This window comes from Alligator mississippiensis, chromosome 6 (genome assembly GCF_030867095.1).
Source record: "Alligator mississippiensis isolate rAllMis1 chromosome 6, rAllMis1, whole genome shotgun sequence".
NCBI classification, from domain to species: Eukaryota; Metazoa; Chordata; order Crocodylia; family Alligatoridae; genus Alligator; species Alligator mississippiensis.
In genome coordinates, this window is record NC_081829.1 from 1,781,079 (window position 1) to 1,806,811 (window position 25,733).

At 45.3% G+C, this 25,733-nt stretch overlaps 1 protein-coding gene and 1 long non-coding RNA gene across 2 annotated transcripts; one reads left to right on the forward strand and one right to left on the reverse strand.

The window, feature by feature from the left end:
* LOC109283789 (uncharacterized) lies at positions 1 to 2,166 on the reverse strand. Its single transcript, XR_002091062.2, has 3 exons — positions 1,901 to 2,166; positions 647 to 702; positions 1 to 230 (listed from the first exon to the last, which is right to left on the reverse strand). It is a non-coding gene; the product is annotated as an uncharacterized LOC109283789 (long non-coding RNA).
* YTHDF2 (YTH N6-methyladenosine RNA binding protein F2) lies at positions 1,652 to 24,854 on the forward strand. Its single transcript, XM_014607928.3, has 5 exons — positions 1,652 to 1,801; positions 1,970 to 1,994; positions 4,805 to 4,884; positions 9,418 to 11,004; positions 23,890 to 24,854. Exons 1-5 carry the CDS (start codon positions 1,775 to 1,777, stop codon positions 23,911 to 23,913), a joined length of 1,743 nt encoding a protein of 580 aa, XP_014463414.1. The 5' UTR covers positions 1,652 to 1,774; the 3' UTR covers positions 23,914 to 24,854.
* The last annotated feature ends 879 nt before the right edge of the window (positions 24,855 to 25,733 follow it).

Below are 25,733 nucleotides of genomic sequence, written 5' to 3' on the forward strand. Positions count from 1 at the left end.
GGCAGTCCTCAATTTACAACATGTTGAGTTACAATGTTTTGCATATACAACCTTTATAAATTGACACCCTGTTTCAACTTTCTGACATCAGTTTTGACTTTACAACACTTGATCCAATGCCACACCGTGCCAGCGAACAAGTTCGTTACATCGCCCATCTCCCTGGAGAACATCTGCCCAGGCTTCCTTGGACACTTTCTTTAAGAAAGCAGACGAGACTCCAGAAAAACCTGCAACCACAACTCCTAAGACTCCAGCCAAGAGCCCTTCAAAAAGTCCAGCAAAGTCACCTCAAAGAAGTCCTTCCAAATCACTATGATTGCTAGTTATAATAGAAATACATTCATGTCGCTATGTTACTCATCTATAATTGACTGACTACAAAATTCTGGGTTATTTTTGGTGAAAACAGGGTACTGGAACCTCGGTTCAGGAACCAACCCCCCATTTATAACATTGTTTCCTATGGGAAAATCGGCTCTGAGTGACAACATTTCGACTGAAGGCGTGGTTTTTTTAGGAACCAGCTGCACCGTAAGTCCAAGAGCTGCCTACATTTTGGCGCGCGTCACCCCACTGCGCACTGCGCAAAGCCGCTGACTGCGGGCTCCCACCGCACCCATCCCCAAGAGTGAACGGGCCTCACCTGTAACTAATTTTTGGTATGAAAAGAGTCATCGATTCGTAGGATAAGATTCATAGCTAATAGAACAAAATTAATATTCATAGGATAAGATTCATATGATAAAATTCATAGATTAATAGAAAAAGATTCATAGATTTATAGGATAAAATTAATAGATTCATAGGATAAGAGTAATAAATTCACAGGATAAAATTAACAGATAGATTCATAGCTCATAGAAAAAAGATGAATAGATCCATAGGATAAAATTAACAGATGAATAGAAAAAGATTCATAGATTCATTGACTAAGATTCATAGCTCATAGAATAAAATGAAAAGATTCATAGGATCAAATTAAGAGATTCATAGAAAAAAATCGTAGATTCATAGGATCAAATTAAGAGATTAATAGAATAAGATTCACAGATTCATAGAATAAAATTCATAGATCCATAGGATAAAATATAGATCCATAGGATAAAATTAACAGATGAATAGGAAAACTTTCCTCGATTCATAGACTGAGATTCATAGCTCGTAGAATAAAACGAGGATCAAATTCATGGGATCAAATTAAGAGATTAATAGAAAAAAATCATAGATTCATACGATCAGATTCATAGATTCATAGAAAAAGATACATAGCTCCTAAAATAAAATGAATCGATTCATAGAAAAAGATGCATAGATTCATAGGTTAACATGAATAGATGAATAGAAAACGTTAAAAAGTTAACAGAAAAAGGTAAAAGGAATAGATGCATAGAAAAAGATGCATCGGATAACTGGAGGGAAGAAGAGAGTACAAGTCCCGGGGGCGCGGGGCTGCGCACTAGGCGGAGCGCTCCCCCTCCCTCCCTCCCTGCGCACGTGGCCCCCGGGCGCGCTCCGCGGCTCTGCCGGCAGGGGGCGCCGGCGCGCGGAGTCCTCCCGCGGCCCGGCATGCCCCGCGCCGCCTCCCTCCCTGCCTCCCTCCCTCCCCCTTGCGGGCGGCGCGCGCGGCCCGCCCGCGTGACGGCGGCCGGAAGGGAGCAGCGGAGCGGCGCGGCGCGGGGCTAGAGCGTCGCCCGAGCGGGCGAGTCAGGGTCCGCCGGGAAGCCGCGCTGCGCCCCGCTCCGCGGACAAAGCCGCCCCCGCGCGCCGCGCCATGTCGGCCAGCAGCCTCCTGGAGCAGGTACGGGCCCGGGGGGGGGCAGCGCCCGCGGGGGGGCTGGCCGCGCCCGCACCCGGCCCCGACCCCGCCATGGCGGCCTGGGGCTCGGCCCTGACTCACCGCCGCCTCTGCCTTTTCTCTTGCATGTCCGCGCCGCCGCCGCCGCCTCCTCCTCCGCCGCCGCTGCAGAGACCCAAGGGCCAAGGCAACAAAGGTGAGTGGGGGAGGGGAGGGGAGGGGAGGGGTGGGGGGGTCTGGCACGCCGCACCCCCGAGTCACCCACTCCCCCCCCTCCCCCCAGCACACGCGTCACGGGGCCGAGGTCGCAGCCGCCCCCGCGCCAGGGTCCGTGGGGTCAGCGCCGCCACCGCCTCGCTCTTCTTATGCGCCCGCTCCAGCGGCCGGGAGGCTTCTGCGAGCGAGCGGAAGAGAGCGGGGCGAGCCCCAGGGGCCTCGTGTGCCCGCAGGTCGAGCGCGGGGTCTCGCCCAGAGCGCGCTCGGGACTCCCGGGAGAGGCGGCCGCGCGCAGCGGGCCCGCTACATTCGTGCAAAAACAATTGTATCTGATTGTTAGCACGCAGGACTCGGGGTAGAGGTGCTCTCTTGTACGAGACCAGTGAGATTTGTGCCCAAAAAAGGTCCTTTGATGCTTGTTTGCAAACAGGTTTCATGGTAGAAGTGATCTCTTGTACGAGACCAGTGAGATTTGTGCCCAAAAAAGGTCCTTTGATGCTTGTTTGCAAACAGGTTTCATGGTAGAAGTGATCTCTTGTATGAGACCAGTGAGATTTGTGCCCAAAAAAAGGTCTTTGATGCTTGTTTGCAAACAGGTTTCATGGTAGAAGTGATTTCTTGTATTAAACCAGTGAGATTTGTGCCCAAAAAGGTCTTTGATGCTTGTTTGCAAACAGGTTTCATGGTAGAAGTGATCTCTTGTATGAGACCAGTGAGATTTGTGCCCAAAAAAAGGTCTTTGATGCTTGTTTGCAAACAGGTTTCATGGTAGAAGTGATTTCTTGTATTAAACCAATGAGATTTGTGCCCCAAAAAAGGTCTTTGATGCTTGTTTGCAAACAGGTTTTGTGGTAGAAGTGATCTCTTGTATGAGACCAGTGAGATTTGTGCCCAAAAAAAGGTCTTTGATGCTTGTTTGCAAACAGGTTTTGTGGTAGAAGTGATCTCTTGTATGAGACCAGTGAGATTTGTGCCCAAAAAAAGGTCTTTGATGCTTGTTTGCAAACAGGTTTCATGGTAGAAGTGATCTCTTGTACGAGACCAGTGAGATTTGTGCCCAAAAAGGTCTTTGATGCTTGTTTGCAAACAGGTTTCATGGTAGAAGTGATTTCTTGTATTAAACCAATGAGATTTGTGCCCCAAAAAAGGTCTTTGATGCTTGTTTGCAAACAGGTTTCATGGTAGAAGTGATCTCTTGTATGAGACCAGTGAGATTTGTGCCCAAAAAAAGGTCTTTGATGCTTGTTTGCAAACAGGTTTCATGGTAGAAGTGATCTCTTGTATGAGACCAGTGAGATTTGTGCCCAAAAAGGTCTTTGATGCTTGTTTGCAAACAGGTTTCATGGTAGAAGTGATCTCTTGTACGAGACCAGTGAGATTTGTGCCCAAAAAAGGTCTTTGATGCTTGTTTGCAAACAGGTTTTGTGGTAGAGGTGATCTCTTGTATGAGACCAACGAGATTGGTGCCAAAAAACAGTCTTTGATGCTTGTTTGCAAACAGGTTTCATAGGAGAAGTGATCTTTTATATTAGACCAACGAGATTTGTGCCAAAAAACAGTCTTTGATGCCTGTTTGCAAACAGGTTTCATAGTAGAAGTGATCTCTTTTGTTAAACCAATGAGATTTGTGCCCAAAAAAGGTCTTTGATGCTTGTTTGCAAGCAGGTTTCATAGTAGAAATGATCTCTTGTATGAGACCAGTGAGATTTGTGCCCCAAAAAATTGCATCTCGTTCTTGTTTGCAACCAGGACTCGTGGTAGAGGCTGTTTGCGAAATCAAAATACTTTTTTTGGTACAAATTGAGTGGGTCTAATAGGAGGGATCACCTCTACCACGAGTCCTGAATGGTTTCTCAGAGAGCCTGAGCCGACATTCGGGCGTGCCGTGCCGCCTGCCTCAAAATAAAGATAGATGAGGTTCTTCGGGCAAACCTATCTTTTATTACGCCAATTCAAACCGTTTGGAAAATCTCCCAGGTGTTTGAGCAAGTTGAATAAAAATGTCTTTGATGGCATCTAATTATCTTTTGCAAACAACCTCTACCACGAGTCCTGTTTACAAACAAGAATTAGATGCCATCAAAGACATTTTTTTGCAAACTTCCAGTTGCTGTAATAAAAGAGAGAACCTCTACCACGAGTCCGCTCTCTCTTATTAGACCAAGTAGATTTGTGCAAAAAAAAAAAATTGTTTGGTGGCATCTCATTCTTGTTTGCACATGAGCCTTGTGGTAGAGGTGATTTCTCTTCTTAGACCAACTAGATTTGTGCAAAAAAAATTCTTTCATGGCACCTAGTTCTTGTTTGCAAGCATCTAGTTGGTCTAACGAGAGAGGTCACCTCTGCCACGAGTCCTGATTGCTTTTTCCTCTAAGCTGATACGGCCACAACCGAGATACCCGAGTCTGAGAGCCACTGGGGTGTTGCATCAGTGAGCTGCCTCAGAAATTACCGCCTGTTTTGGACACTTCCCATTATTGATGGGATGTTGCACAAGGGCTGAAATAATCATATGCATATGATGATTATTGTACATTTGGAAACGCCACGGGGAACACACATGCTGCCAGGGTGCCCGATGCTCCTCTCTGCTTCCCTTCTGGGAGCAGGGGTCTTCTCTGGAAGGGGCGAATCCAGCCACCTTCCCTCACCTGATTTGGTGCTGGGATGTGACGCCCGTGCAAGGGGGATTTATTTTTAACGAGGCAGCGCTCCTCTCTTGAAATGCTTTAATTGAAGCTGGTGAGGGCTGCGTAGGGTCTCTCTTCACGCTCTGAACTTTGTTCGTAGTGCAAAACGGGTCTGTGCATCAGAAGGATGGGTTAAACGACGACGACTTCGAGCCCTACTTGAGTCCTCAGGCCAGGCCGGTGAGTAAGAAAGAATTTGCCTATTAAGGGGCAGAGTTTGCCAACACTCAAGTTGACTTCCTGCCATTAGGTAATATGAATGTGTGTGTTTGGTTGGGTTTCTGGTCTCCTGTATGCCCAGTTCCACAGCTGGTTGGATTTCGATATTTACTGGCTTTATTGTTTGTTGTTTGTTTAGCTGTTAAAATAACACCTTGTTTTCTCAGTACAGAGCCAGTGCTCTGACCAGGAAGCACGCTGGCCCTTGGCTTCAATTTAGTTTTTAGTTGCAGTCTGATATTATAAGTAGCTCTTGCATTTAAGTAGTAATTAACACTGAACTTTCCCCTTCCCCCCCCCCACCACACCCAAACTTTCAGTGACAATTAGAAAAGAGAGAGGGAAAACTTGAGGCAGTTGGTTCTGATCTTTTTGTTCGTGGCATGTCACTTCCCTTGCACATTTTTGGTTCATTTCTTACAAGATGGTGAGTGAGTGTATTGTCTCGCATTGTGAAATTTCTCAGTAAAATGTGGTAATGTTCTAGAGGCTTGTCTGCCATTGAGGGTATTATCAGTGTTCTTATCTCCTTATCAAGCACACTGGAAATGCTTGAAATAGATTTTTGCTCTATTTTTCCACCAAGAAAACCCAGAATAGATGGATTTGATAATCACTGGGTGTGTGGTTTATATTTTTTTTTAAACTTTAAAGATGAACTATAAAGTTATTGTAAAGCCTGCAGTTGTATCTGATGGTGCCATTCCAGGGATTTTACCACTTTTCTGCATTTTGGCAGTTAAAAATATGGTTGTTAATGAGTATGAAGACAGGAAAAATTATACAGGATAAAGCAGGGTTGAGGCACCATAAGGTGAATTACAGTAGGTCTGTGTATTCAGACTAGTAGTTATCTTATCCTGCGTGTCTTTTTCTTCTCAAAGAGTAGTTGGAATATTATTGGGCATAGAAATTGAGTATCTTAAATACTTATTCTTGCCAATGATGCTGCTTTATTTGGATGTCTTATCTAATGGTGATGAGCCATAATTTATTGGCTGCTACCAGAATTCTTCAGCAGGCTTCCATCTTTGTTTGAGAGAGCATGACCCTCCTTCCACTCTTGGGTTTTTTTATTTGATCATCTTGCAGTCTTTAGGATGCTAAACATTAAAATCATTTAGTGCATTTAGTTCTCCAGAAGAGTACAAGTTTAACTTCAAATCTCTCTAATCTGAGCAGGTCTTTATTTATTTTCATTTAGTCTCTGAGTGCTGGACAAATGTACCTATTGCCCTTACTTGATGGCACCTTTTACTTTTATAGAAACTACTACCAGTGATTTTTTTTTTTTTGAGGCACATTTAACCACTTAAAGAGTTACTGTCAACTTCTTTGTGCAGTTGTTTGTCTATTAAACAGAGTAGTCTTACTGTAACCAAAAGTTCAGTATTTTTCTTTTTCAGTTCATTTGGTGTGTTTATGAAGACTTAGTAATTTTCACTCCTCTTCCTTGCATTGCATAAGTATAGCTCTAAGAAACAGGGGAATAATACATTTTTAAATAGGAAAATGAAATGTTTATGGGCGTGGTAATGCCTTTAAAACCAGCAAGATTAGTGTATGGCGTTCCTTTTAAATAGTCAACAGCAGTGACAAATAAGACAAAACTTCTGGTTAAGTCTCAGTGAAGCTAAAACCCACTGGGATGACTTGCTTTCGTTTCTCACTGTGTTGTGTAGTTTGACACCTGTTCCCATCCATATGTTACCAGTTCAGTTAATAGAATAAGAGAAACCAACACCGAGTCACTAGGTTGACTGTGGTCCTGCTGCACAAATGGAACAGGCTGGTAGGAGAAAAGTGTCTGAATGAAAGTACCTTAGCAAAACATGAGCTATACAGACTATTCAAGAAATAGCTTTACTAAACATGGTCAAAACTTAAAAGGGTGGTGGGAGCCTTTTGAAACTTCATTCCAACTCATGTATGGAGAATACCAGGTAACCCAGTGGCACAGATGCATAGTCTTTAATTCACCCAATTTATCGGCCTGCTGAATCAAAGTTGCCTGGTGTTCCAAAGCTTAGGTCTATGGTTATTTAGTCTTACAGAGGCAAAACTACAGTAGAGAACACTGATACCTAGGGACAGAGATGCACAAGAACAGTGAAGTTGAAGAAATAGGCTTTTTAAAAAGTGTAGGCTCTCCCTCTACCAGAAGACGGGTGTTTGTACCCAAAAGCTTGCAAAGAAGAATTTTTCCAACTATTTTAGTTGATCTAATGAAAAATATCAGATTTATTCAAAGAACCTTGTCAGCCTATGCCCTTAGACCAACACGGCTACAACCAACACCCCTTAGTCATCTAGGGGAGGTAAATGCTGGTGGAGGCTTCTTTAGTTACGAATCTGTGACATTGTCGCTTGAGGGTTTGCTGCATCGAAGTATTGGACTTGATGCACATATTGGTATAACTTCAGTCAATAAACATATAAAGGCCTGCCTTAATTGCATTTTTTAATCAAGCATTTCAACCCTAATTTGTATATTTCTATATTGATTCTGCTGGTTTCAGTGGTATTATGTAGATAGTACACCAGTATATTCTGTAATCCAGCTCCCAGCCAAAAGTCAAAAAGGCAAAGCCAAAAAGAATATGTTGGCTTGATGAGTGGCCTGATTTGATCCGACTGTCACTTCTTTGCACTGCAGGGGAGATGTGTCAAGGAACAGATTTAATCAAGATGCTTTGACTAATCTAAGTTTTAAATGTGGTCTGGAGTTTATATTTATATAAGGCTAGCTGCCAGCTATGCATTTTAAATTACCTCTGTTTCAAAAAAACAAACAAAAAAAAACAACCAACAAAACCTGAAGAGAATCTCTCCTTTGAGGAGACCAGTATCCACTAAAAATCATAAAGGGTTGGGGGGGGCACACAAATCATATTCTTGAGTCGATGGGACTGCTTATGCAAGTGAGACTTTCATTTGCTTGAGCCTTAAAGGCTGTTTATTTGGTTATGGTTAGCAGGATGGAGGTCTTGGATTATACAGTACACCAGCATTCTCCAGTTAAAGGTGATCGTTGCTTGCTTGTTTTTCATTTTCCCAGCTGAGAAGAATGAAAGATCAGTAACATTTGTTCCTAGTTTTCATGCATTAGCAGCAGGATGCATTGTTTACTTGGGTTTTGGTTGCTGCAGGAGAATATTGTAAACAATAAAACCAACCTCGCCTCATTGGAACCTTTAAACTTAAAAAAATAAATCTTAATTTTGGTAAATTTGGGGCCAGGTATACTTACACTTAGAGTGGAAGAGGCAGCGCTTTTTCCTTGAGAGCTTGCAGAGGGTCTAGTACGGCATGGAATCCTTTGGGAGCTGCCCTTGGCACGTGAAAAAACACAATTGAATGAAAATGATTGAGTGGTACCTAATGCGAGCCAAGTTTTAAGAAGGGGGTTCATCCTGAACTGGCTTATCTGGTCTGCAGTGGATTGTCACGTAAACTGTCCTAGAGCACTAGACCCGTGTGCATGCAGGTTCAAATTACTGGATGATAGAATCCATTAGCGTGGCTTTAACAACTCCCTGGGGGGGCACGGTTTAACTATGAAGTGACAGATGTTCTCCATGTAAGCAAGTCAGAGTGATATCCATTAAAGTTTCTTAATTGTAAGACTTAGAAAGTTACTTTCATAATCTAGAGACTGTTTGGGTGTAAAAGGGCAGAGCAAAAGTGTTAGCAGATTTTTTTTCTTCTCTACATGAAGTCTGCTTTCTTTTGTAGTCCTCATAGCCATGCCAGAAAGGCCACAATAGCAAAGCTTTGCATTGTGTATTATTTGAATGTGTTGTCAATGTGGAGCTAGAGAGGCAAAGCAGTTTTAGAACACACTTGAAATGTAAATCAAATTCTTGGAATATTTGGAGCTCTCTCTCGTTACATCTTTGGGGGAGTTTCCATGGATAATCAGCTTAGAGAAGTTAATCAGGATGGCGGGGGAGAAGGGGCAGCTGAATGAAACTGCTCGTAGTGCTTTCTGTATTGGGCTGACTCTGTGCACATCCCATTTTTTCTTCCTTCTTCCCTTCCTCTTGCACCCAAAAACAACAACAAAATGCCCTTCATGTATTCAAAAAGTCTGGCAGAGTGGTACTTGATGACGGCTTCATTACTCTGTATAAAACATGGAACCTGCCCCAGAGTATTTTGCAGTCATTTTGCAGTTCCACAAAGGGGTCTGGAAGCTTAATGATCCTTCAGCTTGGAATGGGTGACACCCTGACTTCCTACTTCCTAGGATGCTAGAAGAGAAAATCCTGATTAAACAATTGAAATTAAAAGATTCATTTGTTCTGGTACAAAAATTGTTTTGGTATATTTGGTAAAAGGTGCATTTAAAAGTCACGGTTCTTGCTTACCGACTGCTTTGAATTTGTTGAAGTGGCTGTGAAGTCAGGGGATGGGGCATGGGAAAAGTGGCTTTTGATTCCAGGGCTGCCGAAGAGCTGTTCTAACCGTTCAGTGCTTGTTTTTGTTTTGCAGAATAATGCATACACTGCAATGTCTGACTCCTACTTACCAAGCTACTACAGTCCATCCATTGGATTCTCCTACTCATTAGGTGAAGCTGCCTGGTCTACAGGGGGTGACCCACCTATGCCCTACCTAACATCTTATGGACAGCTGAGCAATGGGGAGCCTCACTTTCTCCCAGATGCCATGTTTGGACAGCCAGGGGCCCTTGGCAGCACTCCATTCCTCGGACAGCATGGCTTTAACTTCTTTCCAAGTGGGATTGACTTTTCAGCATGGGGGAATAACAGTTCTCAGGGACAGTCCACTCAAAGCTCTGGATATAGCAGCAATTACGCTTATGCACCTAGCTCGCTGGGTGGAGCCATGATTGATGGGCAGTCTGCTTTTGCCAATGAGACTCTGAATAAGGCTCCTGGCATGAATACCCTAGACCAAGGCATGGCAGCATTGAAGTTGGGCAGCACAGATGTTGCAAGCAATGTCCCAAAAGTTGTCGGGTCCGCTGTTGGTAGTGGGTCCATTACCAGTAATATCGTGGCGTCTAACAGCTTGCCTCCAGCCACCATTGCTCCTCCGAAACCAACTTCCTGGGCTGATATTGCTAGCAAACCTGCAAAACAACAGCCCAAGCTGAAGACCAAGAATGGTATTGCAGGTTCGAGTCTTCCACCGCCCCCAATAAAGCATAACATGGATATTGGAACTTGGGATAACAAAGGGCCGGTGGCAAAAGCTCCTTCCCAGGCTTTAGTTCAGAATATTGGTCAACAGCCAACCCAGGTGTCCCCTCAACCAGTGGGTCAGCAGATCAATAGTAGCCCACCAGTGGCCCAGGCTCCACCAGGGCAACAACCACAGCCATTGCCCCCACCACCGCCACAGTCAGCTCAGCTGCCAGTGCAGCAGCAGGCAGCTCAGCCCACCCGCTGGGTTGCTCCTCGTAATCGTGGCAATGGCTTTGGTCAAAATGGAGTGGATGGTAACGGAGTGGGACAGTCTCAGGCAAGTTCTGGTTCTGTTCCTTCAGAACCACACCCAGTCTTGGAGAAGTTGAGATCCATCAACAACTACAACCCCAAGGATTTTGACTGGAACCCAAAACACGGCCGGGTTTTCATCATTAAGAGTTACTCTGAGGACGATATCCACCGTTCCATTAAATATAATATCTGGTGCAGTACAGAGCACGGCAACAAGAGACTGGATGCTGCTTATCGCTCCATGAATGGGAAAGGCCCTGTTTACTTACTGTTCAGTGTCAACGGCAGTGGTCACTTCTGCGGCGTAGCAGAAATGAAATCTGCTGTGGACTACAACACATGTGCAGGCGTGTGGTCCCAGGACAAATGGAAGGGACGCTTTGATGTCAGGTGGATATTTGTGAAGGACGTTCCTAACAGCCAACTCCGGCACATCCGCCTAGAGAACAACGAGAATAAGCCAGTGACCAACTCCAGGGACACTCAGGAGGTGCCTCTGGAAAAGGCTAAGCAGGTGTTGAAAATCATTGCCACCTACAAGCACACCACCTCCATCTTCGATGACTTCTCACACTATGAGAAACGCCAGGAGGAAGAGGAAAATGTTAAAAAGGTAACCCGCCTCCCTGTCTGCTTGGATTGTGTGGGGTGGGGAGCTAAAGGAGCCGGGAGGCACAATGAATGAATGTGCCAGTCTGGGGTGTAGAGTTCATCTGTCTTGTGGGGTTCAGTTTTAATTCCTGGTCAACTACTTTTTTGCGTCGGAAACCTACCACCTAGTTTGGCAGCCTCTGCTCTAGATGGAAACAAGAGTAGGAGGCTTGTAGCTCAACACTGATGTTCTGGGCAGAGCTGCCGAGAACAATTTTGCACAGCCCCTTCCTGCTGTAACCTGGACTCAAAGCCAGCAATGTGCATCACAAGCTTTAATCTCCTGCATTCACCTGATGGGGGGTAACGGGGGGGCGGGAAAGATTCATGTTGTCAAATCTTTGATAAGGTTCCTATCAGAAATCAAGAAATAGGAATGTGATTGTTTGCTAACGGAAGAACTGTAGTTCTCAAAGCACTCTTAGTAGTGCTGTTGAAATGCCATCCAAACTCTTGATTTTGTTGGCAAGTCAGTGACTTTGGGGTCTGGAATTTTAATTTGTGATGCCACTCTATGTTAAATTCACCTGTAGATGACCCTTCTGCCTTTAGGGATGTAACTCTACTTGGATCTAAATGATAACTTTGCAACATGCTAATTTTAAGTTTTCAAAGGCTGTCTTCAGTCTTGGCAGCGAGGAATCCTCCACCTAGTATTTAAAACACTACGAGAGGAGCTGCAAACTACTCAGTATGGCAGTCGTGGAGGAGAAGTTTGAATGATGAGAGTTACCCGTGGGATCACACCTTTTGTTACCATAGAGATGTGATGCCAGTTATAAAACTTGACTAGTGTTTAGCACAGGTGTCCCTTGTAGAAAACCTGTGATGAGAGGATAGGTGGGAACGCACTGAGCCTGACAGTTGTATGACCTTTCCAGGTCAACTCAGCTGGCCACAGTGACAACTTGAGGTCCTTAACACTATGTGCTCACTTGAGACCCATGCTGCTCCTGTCTGGTGGTTACATTTCAGGTAGTGGGAGAATAAGAGATCTGATCATGGCAGCCCAGACACGGGGCATGTTTAGAAGTGGAATTTCTAGGTTGCTTTACTGGTAACCGGTGCCGAGCACCAGAACATTCAGCACAGGAGAGGACAGATGTTGGGGAACAGGGAAAGGTAGCAAGAGGTCAGCACAGAGGGCAGGAGGACAGAGAGCATGGAAGATGGCGTGAGAGCTGAGAACAAATGCAGGCAGAAAGGGGAAGACCCAAGCATGTGGAGTTAAATGTAAGCCATTGTTTTGTCTGGTATTTCATTTACCAGACTTCTACCTACTTCTTTCCCAGACCTGAGAGAGGGTGCTTTACCCCCAAAAGTTTGTCTAGCGTCCCTCCCAACCGTACAGTTGGTCTGCTAAAAGATACCACCAAACCTGTCTACCTACAAATCCCCTGAACCACCAAAGCTGTAACGCTTTGGGAGCTTTCCTTCCTCACCCAGGCAAGTCAAACCCAGATCTCTGAAATTATTGGGCAAGGAATGATTTTTGCAGGTTGATATTTGCTTTGTGTTGTGGATAACTCGTTGTGAGGCCCTGCCCTGCAATGTCCGGCTTTGAGGAAATGCTGTCTTACCGCAGCAGCTTGACCTCTCGGATAAGGCTCTGACGCAGCTTTGAAAATCCATGAGGGTTTATTTTTTTTTGGTGTGTGTGTACTTGCTGTTTCATTCCTTCAATGAGAAGCTGTAGTTTTTGATGAAGGAGAGGTTTTCGGCTTCCAGCTCTGTCAGGCATGAATAGAATGGAGGCTGACGGTTCTGCCTTGTGACTGCTTGGCAAGAGCAAATCTTATATGTGCAGTAGTGGTTAAGCACCTCAGCCCAGCTGCCTGAAAAGGATTCGCATACCAGAGCGGAGGCAGCGTGTTAAACTTTCAGTGCCCCAGCATCAGTTAATGGCGCAGACTCCCTGTCCGTGGCCTGTCAGACTTCTTTTGTGTTGGAGAAATCCTGTTGCTAAGGGCTCTTTGTCTCTCGGCAGTCAGTCTCCGCAGCACCATCTTCCAGAGATGTTCTACATTCTTGTTCCTTGAAGCTTAAATATCGCAAAGCTTGGCTGGTGCTGAGCTTTTAACAAGCCACAGTTGTTGCAGTTGGCTTCAAACTTGCCCAAGCCTCTGTTTGATTTACAGTGGTTCCTACAGAGCTGCTTTCTACAATGTGACCTTGATAAATGTACTTTCTCATAGCCCTTTATAAAAATTCTGGCATCTCTTCCACGTTATCTCCTGCTTTTTCGGGTTCGCTGTCCAATACGTGTCAGTACCTGACATGTGTTGGTAGAGTTAATGTCTTTAGAGCTCCCTGTCTCATTCAAACAGGCACGTGAGTGGGTATGGTCATGCCACATCCTTCAGTCCATAAAGGGATGCTGGAAAGCTTAATTCATCTGTTTGGTTTTGAGCACACATTCCTGTATTTTTCTCTCCTGTTGCCTCTCCTTTCCCTTGTTCTCATCTGAATGTCTGTCTCCACTTTTGGCCCATCATTAGAAAACCAGACCAAAACGCCACACATTCAGAAGCACTTTTCCTCCTGGCCTTTCTCATCTAGCCAGGACTGCTGCAACTGGTAGGATAGTTTAATTCAAGCTTCTGTCAGGCTTCTTGAAACCACATACAGTCACCACCACTGTCCTGGACTTCTGTTGCATGGGGCTGCTTTATCTTTGTTTTAAAACAGTAGCATGCATTTTCTCAAAAGTGTTGCCTTGTCCTCAACAAAATGGTTGTGCATGTTTAATGGGGAGAATATGAGATTTGTTTTCAGCAGGATGGCAACATCTTTTGTGTTCCTGGCTCGAAAATAAGGGAAGTGATATCGTAAGCACTTGCTACTGGGCTGTATTTGATGCCTGCTTTGTGAGTGCCCTGTTGCTGTGGCAGTCGTCAACACCCTGGCCAGAATGTGTGGGCTCCATGGACTTGAGGGAGTTGGCATCCAAAAGAAAAACCGTTTGCATTGTTTAATTCCAGTACCAGCGTATTCAGGTGCAATGTTTGCCTCCGTGTTGATAAGGAGCGCTTTGCACAGGGTATCGCTGGAGCTGGGGTTGAGCCCAGAGGAGCTGTGCGGCTGCTGGGGGTGTCAAAAGTGCCGCGGTCTCAAAGTAAGGACATGGGATATGCTAGATAGGGCTATTTGTCCCCGGCTTGTGTGTCAGCAGTGGAGACCTGGTGGGTCAGGGGAATAGTCACCTCCCTCTGTTGGAGTGGCATATTTGAGGGCTGCACCTTTCTCATCGAAATGTGTCCCGGCGTAGCTTATGTACATATATTTTTCTTGTAGCGTTTCCAAGGGAGAGGTGGTTTTGTTTGTTCGTTTAACCTCATTTGTATTTCTTGCTGTTTTGTAATATTGGAGGGGGAAGAAGCTTACACGTTCCAAAGAGGAGAATCAGAGCCTCGTGATTTTTTGGTGACTGTCCTCTTACCTAATGTCTCTTGTGTTTTTTTGGGTGGCCCTATAAAACATAACCACTTTGAGTAAAGCAAAAAAAAAAACCTATTTTTTTTTCCCTTCACTCTTGGCTCTTATTTTTTCCTTGAATTTAACAAAATTTGAAGTGATGTCTTCACTAACCATGCCATTTACCCAAGGATCTCAAGCTCATCCACTGTATTTGTACTCAAAACCTAGCTACGGTGAGGCCAGCTGTCAGCACAGAATATCTTTGCTGTGACTCCTAATCTCTCATGCTCGTTGCCGCTAGTTCCAGGGCCTCCTAAATAATGGTAGTTAACCTGTTTGCTGTGATAAATGATGGACAGACTATAAATGGCTGTTTTTCTTTATCATGCATGTGTATCTGTATATTACTTTGCATTTAATGCTCTTTATCCAGTGACTTCAAAGCACTTTATTGAGAATAAATGAAAACTTCACTAGTGAGACTAGATACTTTTAAGAACAAACATTTAGTTACATTTTTGGCTCTTCTTATCCTATGTTCTCCATCAGTTTTTGGTTTTTTTTTTAGAAGATGGGATCTTCATTTCTAATAATCAAAAGCCATTTTAAGACCTCTAAAATGGAAGGACCTTGTGAGGTCCCTTCCCGCCCTACTGCCCGGTGATGTATAAAGTAAATGAGTTAATATATGACGTCGGGTTTTAGTGAGTTAATGAATTGCATTAAACTGCAGGGCTTTAACAGCTGTTAAAATCGACCAGCGGCTTGTGAAACCGATCCTTTAAGCTGTGGAAACGAGAAGTGTAGAACGTGTTTCTTGAACGTCCGTAGTCAGATTTGGCGCCTTTCACCTCTGGGTCGCTGAGTCGGATGCAGCGCAGGTTGTGAGTGGAGAAAAGCCATTACCCCCTTACTGGGAATGGACTTCATCTCTGACTGTGAACCAGGTGCCAAATAGCAGCTGGCAAACTCTGCAAAGAAGCCAGTGGTGGAGGGAATCCCCTAAAAATGTCAGGGTGTGTTAGCCAAAGCCAACTTGTGGAAGCTTTTCTTGCTGTCTACCTGAGGGGTGTGTTGGCTCCCATTTCAGTGCCCAATGCAGGCTTGACCTGTTTGGTGTCAGCAGTCTTTGAAGTGGTGTTGGGGGAGGTGTTTGTAGAGGTGTGGTGCTGGTTACTTATACAATGACGAATTAGAATGAAAGCCTTAAGATCTGGGGGTGTCAGGCATTTCCCCCTTGTAAGCCCCAGGCAGCAGCACCTGCCACTTTCTGGTGCTTTTGTGAATGTTTTTGGTGTGGCTTAGAAGCAGGGTTCTCCAGAAATTTGTGGGATTTTGGCATGAAAGGGGACTCTAGAAGACATCGTCAAGCAGTGGTGCACGGGCGACCAGCTGGCAGAGGTTCCTTAGCTGTTGGCCAAAGGATGCATCGCACGCCTCCGGGTGACCGCTGCGCCTCGGATTATTTTCTTGCAGCTATTTCTCGGGGAAAGTCTCCTGTTTCCAAAGCTGGATGTTTGTCAGCCATTTCACTTTCCGGAAACACTGCATCTTGGCATGTACACTCTTCTGTTGCCTGGCTTATCTCCCCAGTACAGAAGTGAGGGCTACATGGCAGTGCTTAAAGCTGATGAGAATCTAACAAAAAATAAAAGGATACGAAGCATGTGTATTCAGAGTGTAATAGGCATTGCTTTACATGAGCTGTTCCTAACTGGTTTGTTGCTAGAAGGCATCACACGGGAGTTGAATGTGTGGAAGGACACTTTCCTGTTTTATGTCTCCTGTAAAAGTGCTGCGTGCCAGGTATTCATTTCATCGCATTCTTTTCTTTCTTTTTGTTTTCCCTTTGTGCTGCTTGAACATGCTAACGGGAATTATTAGACCCCCTGCCTTATTTTCCAAGATGCTTTCCTGTTCTACTCATAATTGTACCATCTTCTGGATTTACAAATTAATAAACCAATCCTCAGTGGCACAAAAAATGGATATTTGCCAACTAAAACAGTGCAACTGCGCTTTTACTGCAGCCAAGTTGTCCAAGGAGGTCCTGGTTAACAAGAACTGTCATTATGCAAGCGGCTCCCTACAACAGAGTTGACTGCGGCTCTTTCCAGTCAGTGGCTGCCCAGTGTGCTGCTCTTTAATTGAAGGATAAGCCATGTAACAATACATTTGATAAGTTAATAACATAGCATTTGGGGGTGGTTTTTGCAAGCCAGTCTGTAGAGAGAGCTCGTAATGAAGACAGCAGTTCCAGTTTCATACTGTTAGAATTTAGTTAAAGGACAGCGCTGAGCAGTTTTGAGATAATGGCATATCTCTCCATTGTTTGTACTGCAGCACCAACGTAGAAACCTTGAAAAATAGAACGGTAATAAAAATCACCTAACATTTCGTTCTCATTTCCCTGTGCTTTATATTAAATCTTGAAATTTAAATGCTTCTTAGTCCTTTCCCTCCTTGTAAATTAGTAGTATTAGTTGTTTTGCTCCCTTGGCTGTCAGTCATTATACACGGTGTATATTTTTAAGACATTTTCTGTAAAGTGACTGTCTCTCAAGAATTTCTTAGTGGCTCGGTAGATCTCTGAGATAATATCCTCAGGATCATCTTCACGTGGAAGGTCATAATTTGGTTGACGCTCAGCTATTTACATTTTTATAGTGTTAAGTCTTAAACATAGTTTTGACCTAAGCTGGAATTTAGATTTCTTGTCCTGGCTGATCCTCCCCCAGATTCTTTCTCAAAGACCACTGAAACAGTAAGATTTATACAAAAGGTCACAGGGAGTATTGCTGTCCCGTCTCGACCTCGTGAATTGAATTATTGATACGGTTAATGGAAGTGGGAGAGAGCATAGCTGCTTGTCCTTATCCTAAAATGAATGTTAAGTTTCTTTTGCTTGCAGAATGAAGTGCTTGCTCACATTCAGTGTGGGTGGGTGTAGCATTCAGGCTTCAGTGGTATTCAAATGCAACTGCCCCATTTGGACTGTGTACCAGCAGATGTAATGAATACATTGTCAGCTTTGCATTAATCGAGGGTCTGAACCATGGCACTGTTCTCTCCAGGCCATTTTGTGGTCTGGATTCTATAGTGCTAACATTTCTGTTCTGTGCTATTACTTAATACAGTCAAAGTAATTAAACCCAGTGTATGTGACAAACAAGTCCCTGACGTCAAGTCTTCAGGGGAGAGTGTCATTTCACTCTCACTATTGTACAGCAATGCTCTTTGGGGCATTCTCTAGCCTTCAAAGGCAGGTGCTTGGGAAATGCCAATGACGCTGTTAAAACCGGATGGGGAGAATTCAGCTTTGACCAAGTCTCTGCATACAGTCCTGATTCATATTCCTTGAAAGACATGCAAAGAAAATGGCGTGCAAATAAAATGTGTTGTCAAATACATAAGACAAGGAACTGAAATTGAAAGGGTTTTTTTCCTCTTTCCTAATGTCTTGAGAGCTAGGATGTGTAGCAGCTGGCCAGCAAACCTTGTGAGGGAGGTTTAGCCAGTAGGAAAATGTTTTTGCACAAGGCCATTAGTAGCAGCATGACTAGTTTGGTCAGTTTTATTCCTGTTGACTTTCAGAAATGATTCTTGAAAATCTCCAGTTGACTATTCAAAAAAAACCCCTCCAGCACAAAGCTACCAACTTGTGTTGGCGCTGGGAAGTCTCCCTCAACTTGGACTATGTAGAGTCCTTTCATCCCCTGCAAGGATCACGGGTGTCTTGGCTGTTGAATTCTTTATCCCCTCCCTAGATGTTTTTCTGTCTTTCTGAAAAGCTTGACATGGAAGCTGTAAATTCACATCTTGCCTATAAACACAATGTAAGTAGAGAAATACCAGGCCTGGGTGGGAAGGCCAGTCTGGGAGACAAGTCTGGGTTCCCACTGAGGAACTCCCATAATGGGCATTAGTTTTTAATTAGTAAGGTATGCTAGCAATCTGCTTGGAGACCAGTTTTTTTAAGACCTAGCTAGACAAAGCCTTGGCTGGGATGATCTAGTTGAGGATGGTCCTACTTGGAGCAGGGGGTTGACCTCCAAAGGTCCCTTACAACCCTCACTTTCTATGATTCTACCCATATATTCGCGTGGCTTTAAATACTGGATTTCACTGGAAAGGGACACCTAGTTAAATGTGAAGTATCATCGGGCAGTTGAGGTTGTCAGCGTGTTATAGTTGCTTTAAGGTCACACACCATTTGTTTCCTATGAAAGCAGCTTCTGCCAAGAAGTACTCCCTAAATATGAGTAGAAATAGAATTCGTCGCTGCTTGAAAATGCAAATGTGATAATCTGAAGAAAGAGGTAGTGTCCTTCTTTTGCACTGGGTTGCATCAGTTTTGATGCTGCTCTGAAAGTCGGTTGGTCTTATGGGACTTAGCCTGGCTGCTGCTTTCTCACGACTTGGGCCATCCAACTGCATGTGACTGCCACTGCAGATGCAGAAGCTCAGTCCTTCCAGGACTTCTGGGACACCCCTTCTGACATCCCCTTTATCCATCCCTCCTCACTTCTCCTCATCCCCCCTCAAAGCTGGTGGTTTGATGGTAAAATACCAAGCTACTGGAGCAATTGGTGCTGTATACATTTATAAACGAGTGAAGATTTGACTACAGCCAAACTTCTGTGTTGGCATTTTTCTGTTCCCTGTTTTCTCTGCATGACTTCTTATCTGTTTCTTGACTAAATGTCAGAGTAAAAGGCAACCTAGGAAAACCTTAAGTGATGTTGTCTGTTAAGAGGAAGCCAGAACTTGCAAATTGCCAGGCCTTCTTGCAAACTTGGTCTGATATTAAAATGCCATCATGTTCTCTGCATTTTGCATCAGTTAAGAGTCCTACCTCCCTTCCTTTTCCATGGTGCCAGTTGAAGCTTGCCAGAGTAGAGTGCTTTTCAGTGTCTTGCAGTTCGGACTTCCACGACCTGGTTGTCCGCCTTCAGCATACATTCTCCCTGATGGCTCTGTGTATGGTTACCCGGCGGCCAGCTGTGTAGGAGCCTTTTTTAATCATGGTTTGACTTCGTTTTTAATTGCTGTTGGAGAGGGGAAGAAGTCTTAATGAAGACTTGATATTAATACAGTAAATATATGGATTTTTTTGCAAGGTCAGGAGCCCAGTTACAAGAGGGAGTGCAGTTCTCAGCATTTCATCAGTTTCTGTTGCTAGCAATAAAAAAAAAAATCTTTTAATTTAAGTGAAGCAGGTTTTACTGGTGGGCCTGTGAGGACAGGGTGCAACGCTCTTCTGCAGCTGTTGGACCTTGCCTACTGACAATGGTGTAGACTTGTCTTTGCTTGTAAAACAAACACTTAAGACTCCAGAGCTGCACAGATAAGCAGAATAACATGGGGCTATTTTAGTGCATTCCCTGTGCTGACCATAAGCACACTTTAAGCTGATCCTGAGGAGAGCCTGGCAGCACACCTCCAGAATCAGGACATTGCTGGTGGGCCCAGCTGCCATCACTCGCGTAGCTAAGTGGGAGGTCTTTTCACTACTAAGTGAACAAAATGATTGTCAGCTGGGGGGGGGAAATGTTATTCCAGCAAAAGCTGTTGAAGATGGTCTAAATGCTGCTATGGAGCAGAGTGCACAGCTCCCATCAATCTCAGCTGGACTCACTTGCACAGGTAAGAACGTGCCCATTTGTGTCCTAAGAGGAGGCAGAATGGCCTAATGCAAGGATTTGTCAACTTCTGTAGCGCCGACCACATCCCAGCAACATCACGTGCCCCCCGCTCTGTCACTGCGAAACGTCTGACATCCCTGCAGTCGCATGGAAAAGTAAGGTGTGCGAAACTCATGGGTCTGAGTGGCTTGAAATGAGGCAGTGCCCTGTGACCAGCCTGCTGTCTTCAGGCCACTGCTGTGTGATCTCCAGAGGAGTGAATAGTCTTTGAGACGCTCCTGGGTTCTCATGCAGTGGCCTGACCATTCACTGACAGCTCAGACCTTTTCCTCCTGCCTTGGATCAACAAAGAGTGACCCAAGTCTATTGGAAAATGCAGCTTAAGCTGATCACATGGAAATGCTGTGCTATTTTGTTTGTCCCTCGTATGTCAAACATATAGGACAGGACCAGTTGGTTCCTGCCGTATGCGCCACCCTACCCACTTCTTGAGACTCCCCATGGCCTTTTGGGGGCTGCTTTAGCAGTCTCTCATGTTCCCGTGGACCTTTATCAGGGCCTCGTGGGCTGCAAGGTGGAACAGCTGCTGTGTTATCAAGTCCTCTGCCTGCTCTTTGAAGCAGCAGGGCTGGGCAAGTACAGAGGCTTGCCTTTGTCCATGGGGCACTGGCACTTCTTCGGGCTTCTTCAGGTTGTTATGCTGAGCATTGAATTCAAGAGATTTGCAGTACATCAGGCCGTAAAGTTTACTTCTCCTGTTTCTCCAGTCTGTCCCTTTTTCCAGGTTGCGTGTGTGTGGGGTGAGGGAGGAGGGGAGCTCTGTTTCTGCATGGCAGGGTTCTTTGGGTAGATGTGAAGTCTGTTATCAGACTAGCTAAAGAGTTGGAAAAACTGTTCTTTGTAAGCTGACCGGTGTTTGTGCCCAAAAGCTTGCAAAGAACAATTTTTCCCACTCTTTTATCATCCCACTTTTCAGTGTCTTGCAGTTCAGACTTCCATGACATGGATGTAATAAAAGATATCACACCTACCCAAAGACCCTTGTCTGCCTGTGTCCTTATGACCAACATGGCTACAACCAGCACCCCTGTTTCTGCATCGCATTTGTTTCTCCTTTCCTGGGATTTTCTTGACTCGGGGCTCATTGATGGTTCCTTAGCCCTTTGCTCCCTTTTTCTCTGCTGTCTGTCCCGCTCCCTGCTCTTAACCACACTGCGGTCTTTGGAGTAACTTTCCTTGCACAGCAGGGAAGGAGATGTGACTAATTAGACCGGTTGCTGTGGGTCCATCTGGTCAGCTAATTGGCTGAAGGACTCAGCAGAGACTGTAGCCACCATCTGTGGGGCAGACCAGGGCGCTCCCACTCCAGCCTGGCGTGGGGGGACAGTGCTGCGGAGCCCTGGCCGCCGGCTTAAAACCACCAAGACGAAGGCTTGAGCTCGGGCAGTTTTGGTTTCTTCCTGCACGGATGCATCATGCTGCCATCTGTCCTTGCTTGGCAAAATGTGCTGGATAGCAGGAGGCAGAGAAGGACAGGACTTGGCAACCGCAGTTTGTTTTGTGGCTTCCCCTCAAGCATTTGGCTTTCTTTAGGATCAAGCCCAGTTTGATTCTCCATTAAGGGACTCTTTTGCTGAGGGTTTTTTTTTCCACCACCCCCCTCCCTCTCCAAATGGGCACATAAAGCCTGCCTGAACTTGAGCAGACCTCTCCTATGAAAAGAATTAGAGCTGCTTCACTTGTTTGTGGCTACTTGCTGGGTGTACTCAGCAGTCCTTGCATTTTAGTCCAGTGCTTTTCGTCTAAAAGGTGAAATGCCAGCAAGTGCAGCATCAGAGAGGGCTTTGTCACAGGCAGAGGGTGGCTAGGCATAGCCCAGCCATTGCTCCATGCGTTGAATGCTCCCAGGATAGAAGTGTTGAACCGAAAGCATTGCTTGCTTTGCTCTCTGTGTGGTAGAGGGGAGAGACGGTTACTGTTTTAGGTTGAGAAACAAGCCTTGTCTGCAGGAAAAGATCCCTTGGTTATGCAAGAAGCTATACATGTTTAATTGCCTGTACAGCCACTCTTACCCCAGTGCAAGAATGGTTTTTCTTGGTTGTGGTTAAATTGGGGAAACGTGCTTTTTCTACTGAACTGTATGTACTCTGTGGTGTGCCACACCGGGGGTGTGACACTGGTGTAACAAGCATCTGGAGTTGGCATTGTCCAGTGCGAGCAGGTGGGCCAGCCGTGCTGGTGCTTTAATGCTTCTAGAGGGAAGGAACAGGGTCCAAAATAGTTCTGGTGAGGTTCCAGCTTTCTGTGAATTTTGGCACGTGATCCCTAGGGCCTGCATGGAGACGTGGTCAGCGGTGGGGCGCAAGGATCAGGCAGAACTCCATATATCAATATCACATCAAAACTAAATCCTGCAGGCTTGCTCATTAAACACTGCTTGGTGCATGTGTAAGGGAGCGTCTGCCTGCTGCATGCATAATCCTCGGTGGAGCAAGCTTGGCAGCAGAGCTCCTGCGCTGTATGGCTGGGGTAGGAGAGGGAAGCTTAGTAGCAGCTGTGTGAAACATCTTCAAGTTGAGCTAAATATAAAAGGGGGCCTGTCCACACAGCAGCCCTGGCTATCTCTTTCGGTTCTGCTCTGTACCAGCCTTCTGGTTTTCAGCCGGCTGCAGACTTCTGCCCTGATGGTGCATGGATGTGGGGCAGAGGATGTCAATGAAGGGTGCGGGGTGCTGGCTTGGCAGATGCGGAGAGGCGAATGAGATTGTGAGGAGCCTTGGAACAACTGGGAATTAGGGGAGGGGGAGGGCCTCCAGTGAGGAGCAGTGAGACGGATGGTTTTCGGTTTCGGAGCTATCACGAAGCCGCTGTTCTGGTGCCTGGGTGGACACGGCATGGTGACACACCCCACTCACTTTTTTGAAACAAAAGCTTCTGCTGTGACTCGCACATCTGTGCGAGGCACGAATTTCATGGTGCCAGGACACGCAGGGGCTGGGCTAGGTGATGGCAGGTTGTTCTGGGGCACATGTACCTCTTTCACTTTCTTCTCTCCTCCTGTGACCTGCACGAGCACTTGCACCCCCTTGGCAATGGGCCTTTGCCACAAATCCACGCGGGGCAGCATCGATGCAGGGCAGGGTTGTACCTCTTCCCTGCTTCATGTCTAGATTGATTCCCAGCCTGCCGACCAGCTGGAGAACAGGAGACTTGTCTCAGGGACCTGCTTTCTGCAGACCAGCTTCCCACCACCTCCTAGGGCCCAGATCTCTCAGAGAACGAGACCCCTTGCCGGTGCTGCTCTTTCTCTTGTTTTTTGGTCCTGTTACTCGCGTCAGGTGGCACAAAACTGGAAAAGCAGGTGGATTGGTCAGAGCTATTTCTCGTGTGATCAGACTTGTATGACCTTACCACTTCCTTTCTGCAAGAGGCTTTGCTGGCATGAGGGCCAGGAAGAGGCAGAGAGAGGGGATGGTGGGAACCGTGACAAAGGGGAAATGGGAAGAACTGGAAGGCTGCATGTGACAGCGGTGCGTCATGACACTGGCTGTAAGCCGTTGCCTTCTTAAACTGGATTCAACCTTTGTGAAGCACCACGCATGTTGTAAGAGTTCACTGAGTGTCAAGAGGTGGTTTCCATCAGAAATTAGATAGCTGCCTAAATATTCAGGTAGGAGATGCTGGGGAACAAAATCCCATTGCCCTGTGATTCTGGGAGATTGGGAAGAGTTGTTCTGGACTAACTTTCTCTCTCTTTCTCCCCCCAACCCCTTTCCCTGCTACAGGAGCGCCAAGGCCGCGTCAAGTAAAAGGCTCTCCCTCCCCCAGAGACTGCAGCAGAGGTTGCATTCGGGATATCTTTCAGAGAGAAGAAGAAAATATATACTGCAGAGAGAATTAGGACTTTTTTTTTCTTAATTTCATTGACTTCAAAAACAAAACAAAAAGAAAAAAAAGACTCTTACGAACTTGCAGTTTAAAAAAACAAAACAGAAGAAGGTATCGGAGTTTCACCAGAGGCATAGGACTGAAAAAAACAAAAACCACAAAAAAAAAAAATCCCTTCTAGCTAGAGTAGAGATAAACACTGTCCCCTTTCTTTTGGCTTTGGTTGTGATTTTGGAGCATACGCTTTGTTTTTTGTCTTTTTACTATGTTTTCTGGATTTTAAAGTCCATAAGAGGCATATGCCTGTTTTTCTCTCATTTTTAAATTCTGCCGCCTCCCTTCCTGCCAGCCCCTTTTGCGCCCCCCTGGTTTTGACATTTGCACTTGGAACCCCGAGTTGTGACTTTTTTTGGACCTCCACCGCTGCACGTGGAATATCTATTTTTTTCCCCCCTTGGACTGGAAGAAGAGGAATTTTTATGAAGAATTTGAGGGGTGGGGGGCTGTTTTGCGTAGAAGAATCGAACAGAAATTGTCAACACGGTCATGTGTAAGGGATGGTTTGTTTTCTCTGGCCCTTTGTTACTCAAAAGTCAAATACTAGGAGTCCTAAGAAATGTTCTGTTCTTGTGCATTATACAGATTACAGATTAAGTCTGAATTAATTTGATTTGAAAGCTGAGAACAGTGGTAAAAACTTTTGTTTACTGGAAAATGGATTTTGGACGGAAAAAAAATATTGTAAAATGTGTAGTGAACATGTTTCTTCAGTTTCTTGTTAAGCCAATGAGGAATGGGCGTTGCCTTTCTTTTCACCATTAATCACTTCTCAATAATAAACGTGAGATCCTGTTGAGCATCACTCCCGCGTTCCACTTAGTTTTCAGTGTGTAGGGGGCTGCTCTGGGGAAGACTTAATAGAGGTGAGGTAACGAACCGATCATCTCTACCCGGCCTCCGATTCATGGCCTAGCCGTTGACCAGCCCATAGGACTTTGGCTGCTCTAGGCTTTTGCCCACTCTTGTTACAACATCTGTGTTGCCACCTTTCTTTTTTAATTTGTATATTGTGATGAATGAAGCTTGGAAGCTCACCTAAACATGACTCTGGTTGTGAAAGACTTAGAAGTCTGGTCCATGTGGCTCATCTGTGACAGACCTATTGTGATCCAAACCCAGTTCCACCCCAGTACTGGCCCGCGTGTGTTGGGATGGTTTTCTCCCGTGTGAACAAGGTGCAGCTGAACTCCTGTAGCAATACTGGGATGTCTGCTAGCATCCAGCGGGAGTACACCTGGTTCCTGGCCGTGTTGCAAGTGTAGACTGGCCCCGGGTGTGAAGCATCAAGCACTGGCTTGCTGCTATTAACGCCGTTCATTAAAAGGGGGAAAAACAGTTAAAATAGATGCTGGTTTCTTGATCCTGAACTGTTTCTTGGCTTCTTTCCCCCCCCCCTTTGCTGAATGGACCATAAAAAAGCATCTGAGCTCTGGAGAAGTGCTTAACTCTAGCTAAATGGGCATTCTTGAGGAAATGTTCTGTTAAACAATATCCTTGTTATTATATCCTTGTTGGTCAAGCTGTTTGTTCTACACTTTCCTCACCTTGGGCAGGGAAATTGCTTGTCACTTCTTGAATTTCCTGAACCAGCACCATGCTGTAATGCTTGAGGTCACTTTGCAGAAGCAGAGATGTTCAACTTTATAAAACCAAGCTGTTTGCTGAAAAGCTTCATGAAAAA

Bases quoted from the DNA above. Each gene is read 5' to 3' on its own strand.
- YTHDF2 (XM_014607928.3), top strand. From the start codon at position 1,775: ATGTCGGCCAGCAGCCTCCTGGAGCAG. The intron at 1,802-1,969 runs GTACGGGCCCGG...CCGCCGCTGCAG, and splicing joins CCAGCAGCCTCCTGGAGCAG to AGACCCAAGGGCCAAGGCAA. The intron at 11,005-23,889 runs GTAACCCGCCTC...TCCCTGCTACAG, and splicing joins AAGAGGAAAATGTTAAAAAG to GAGCGCCAAGGCCGCGTCAA.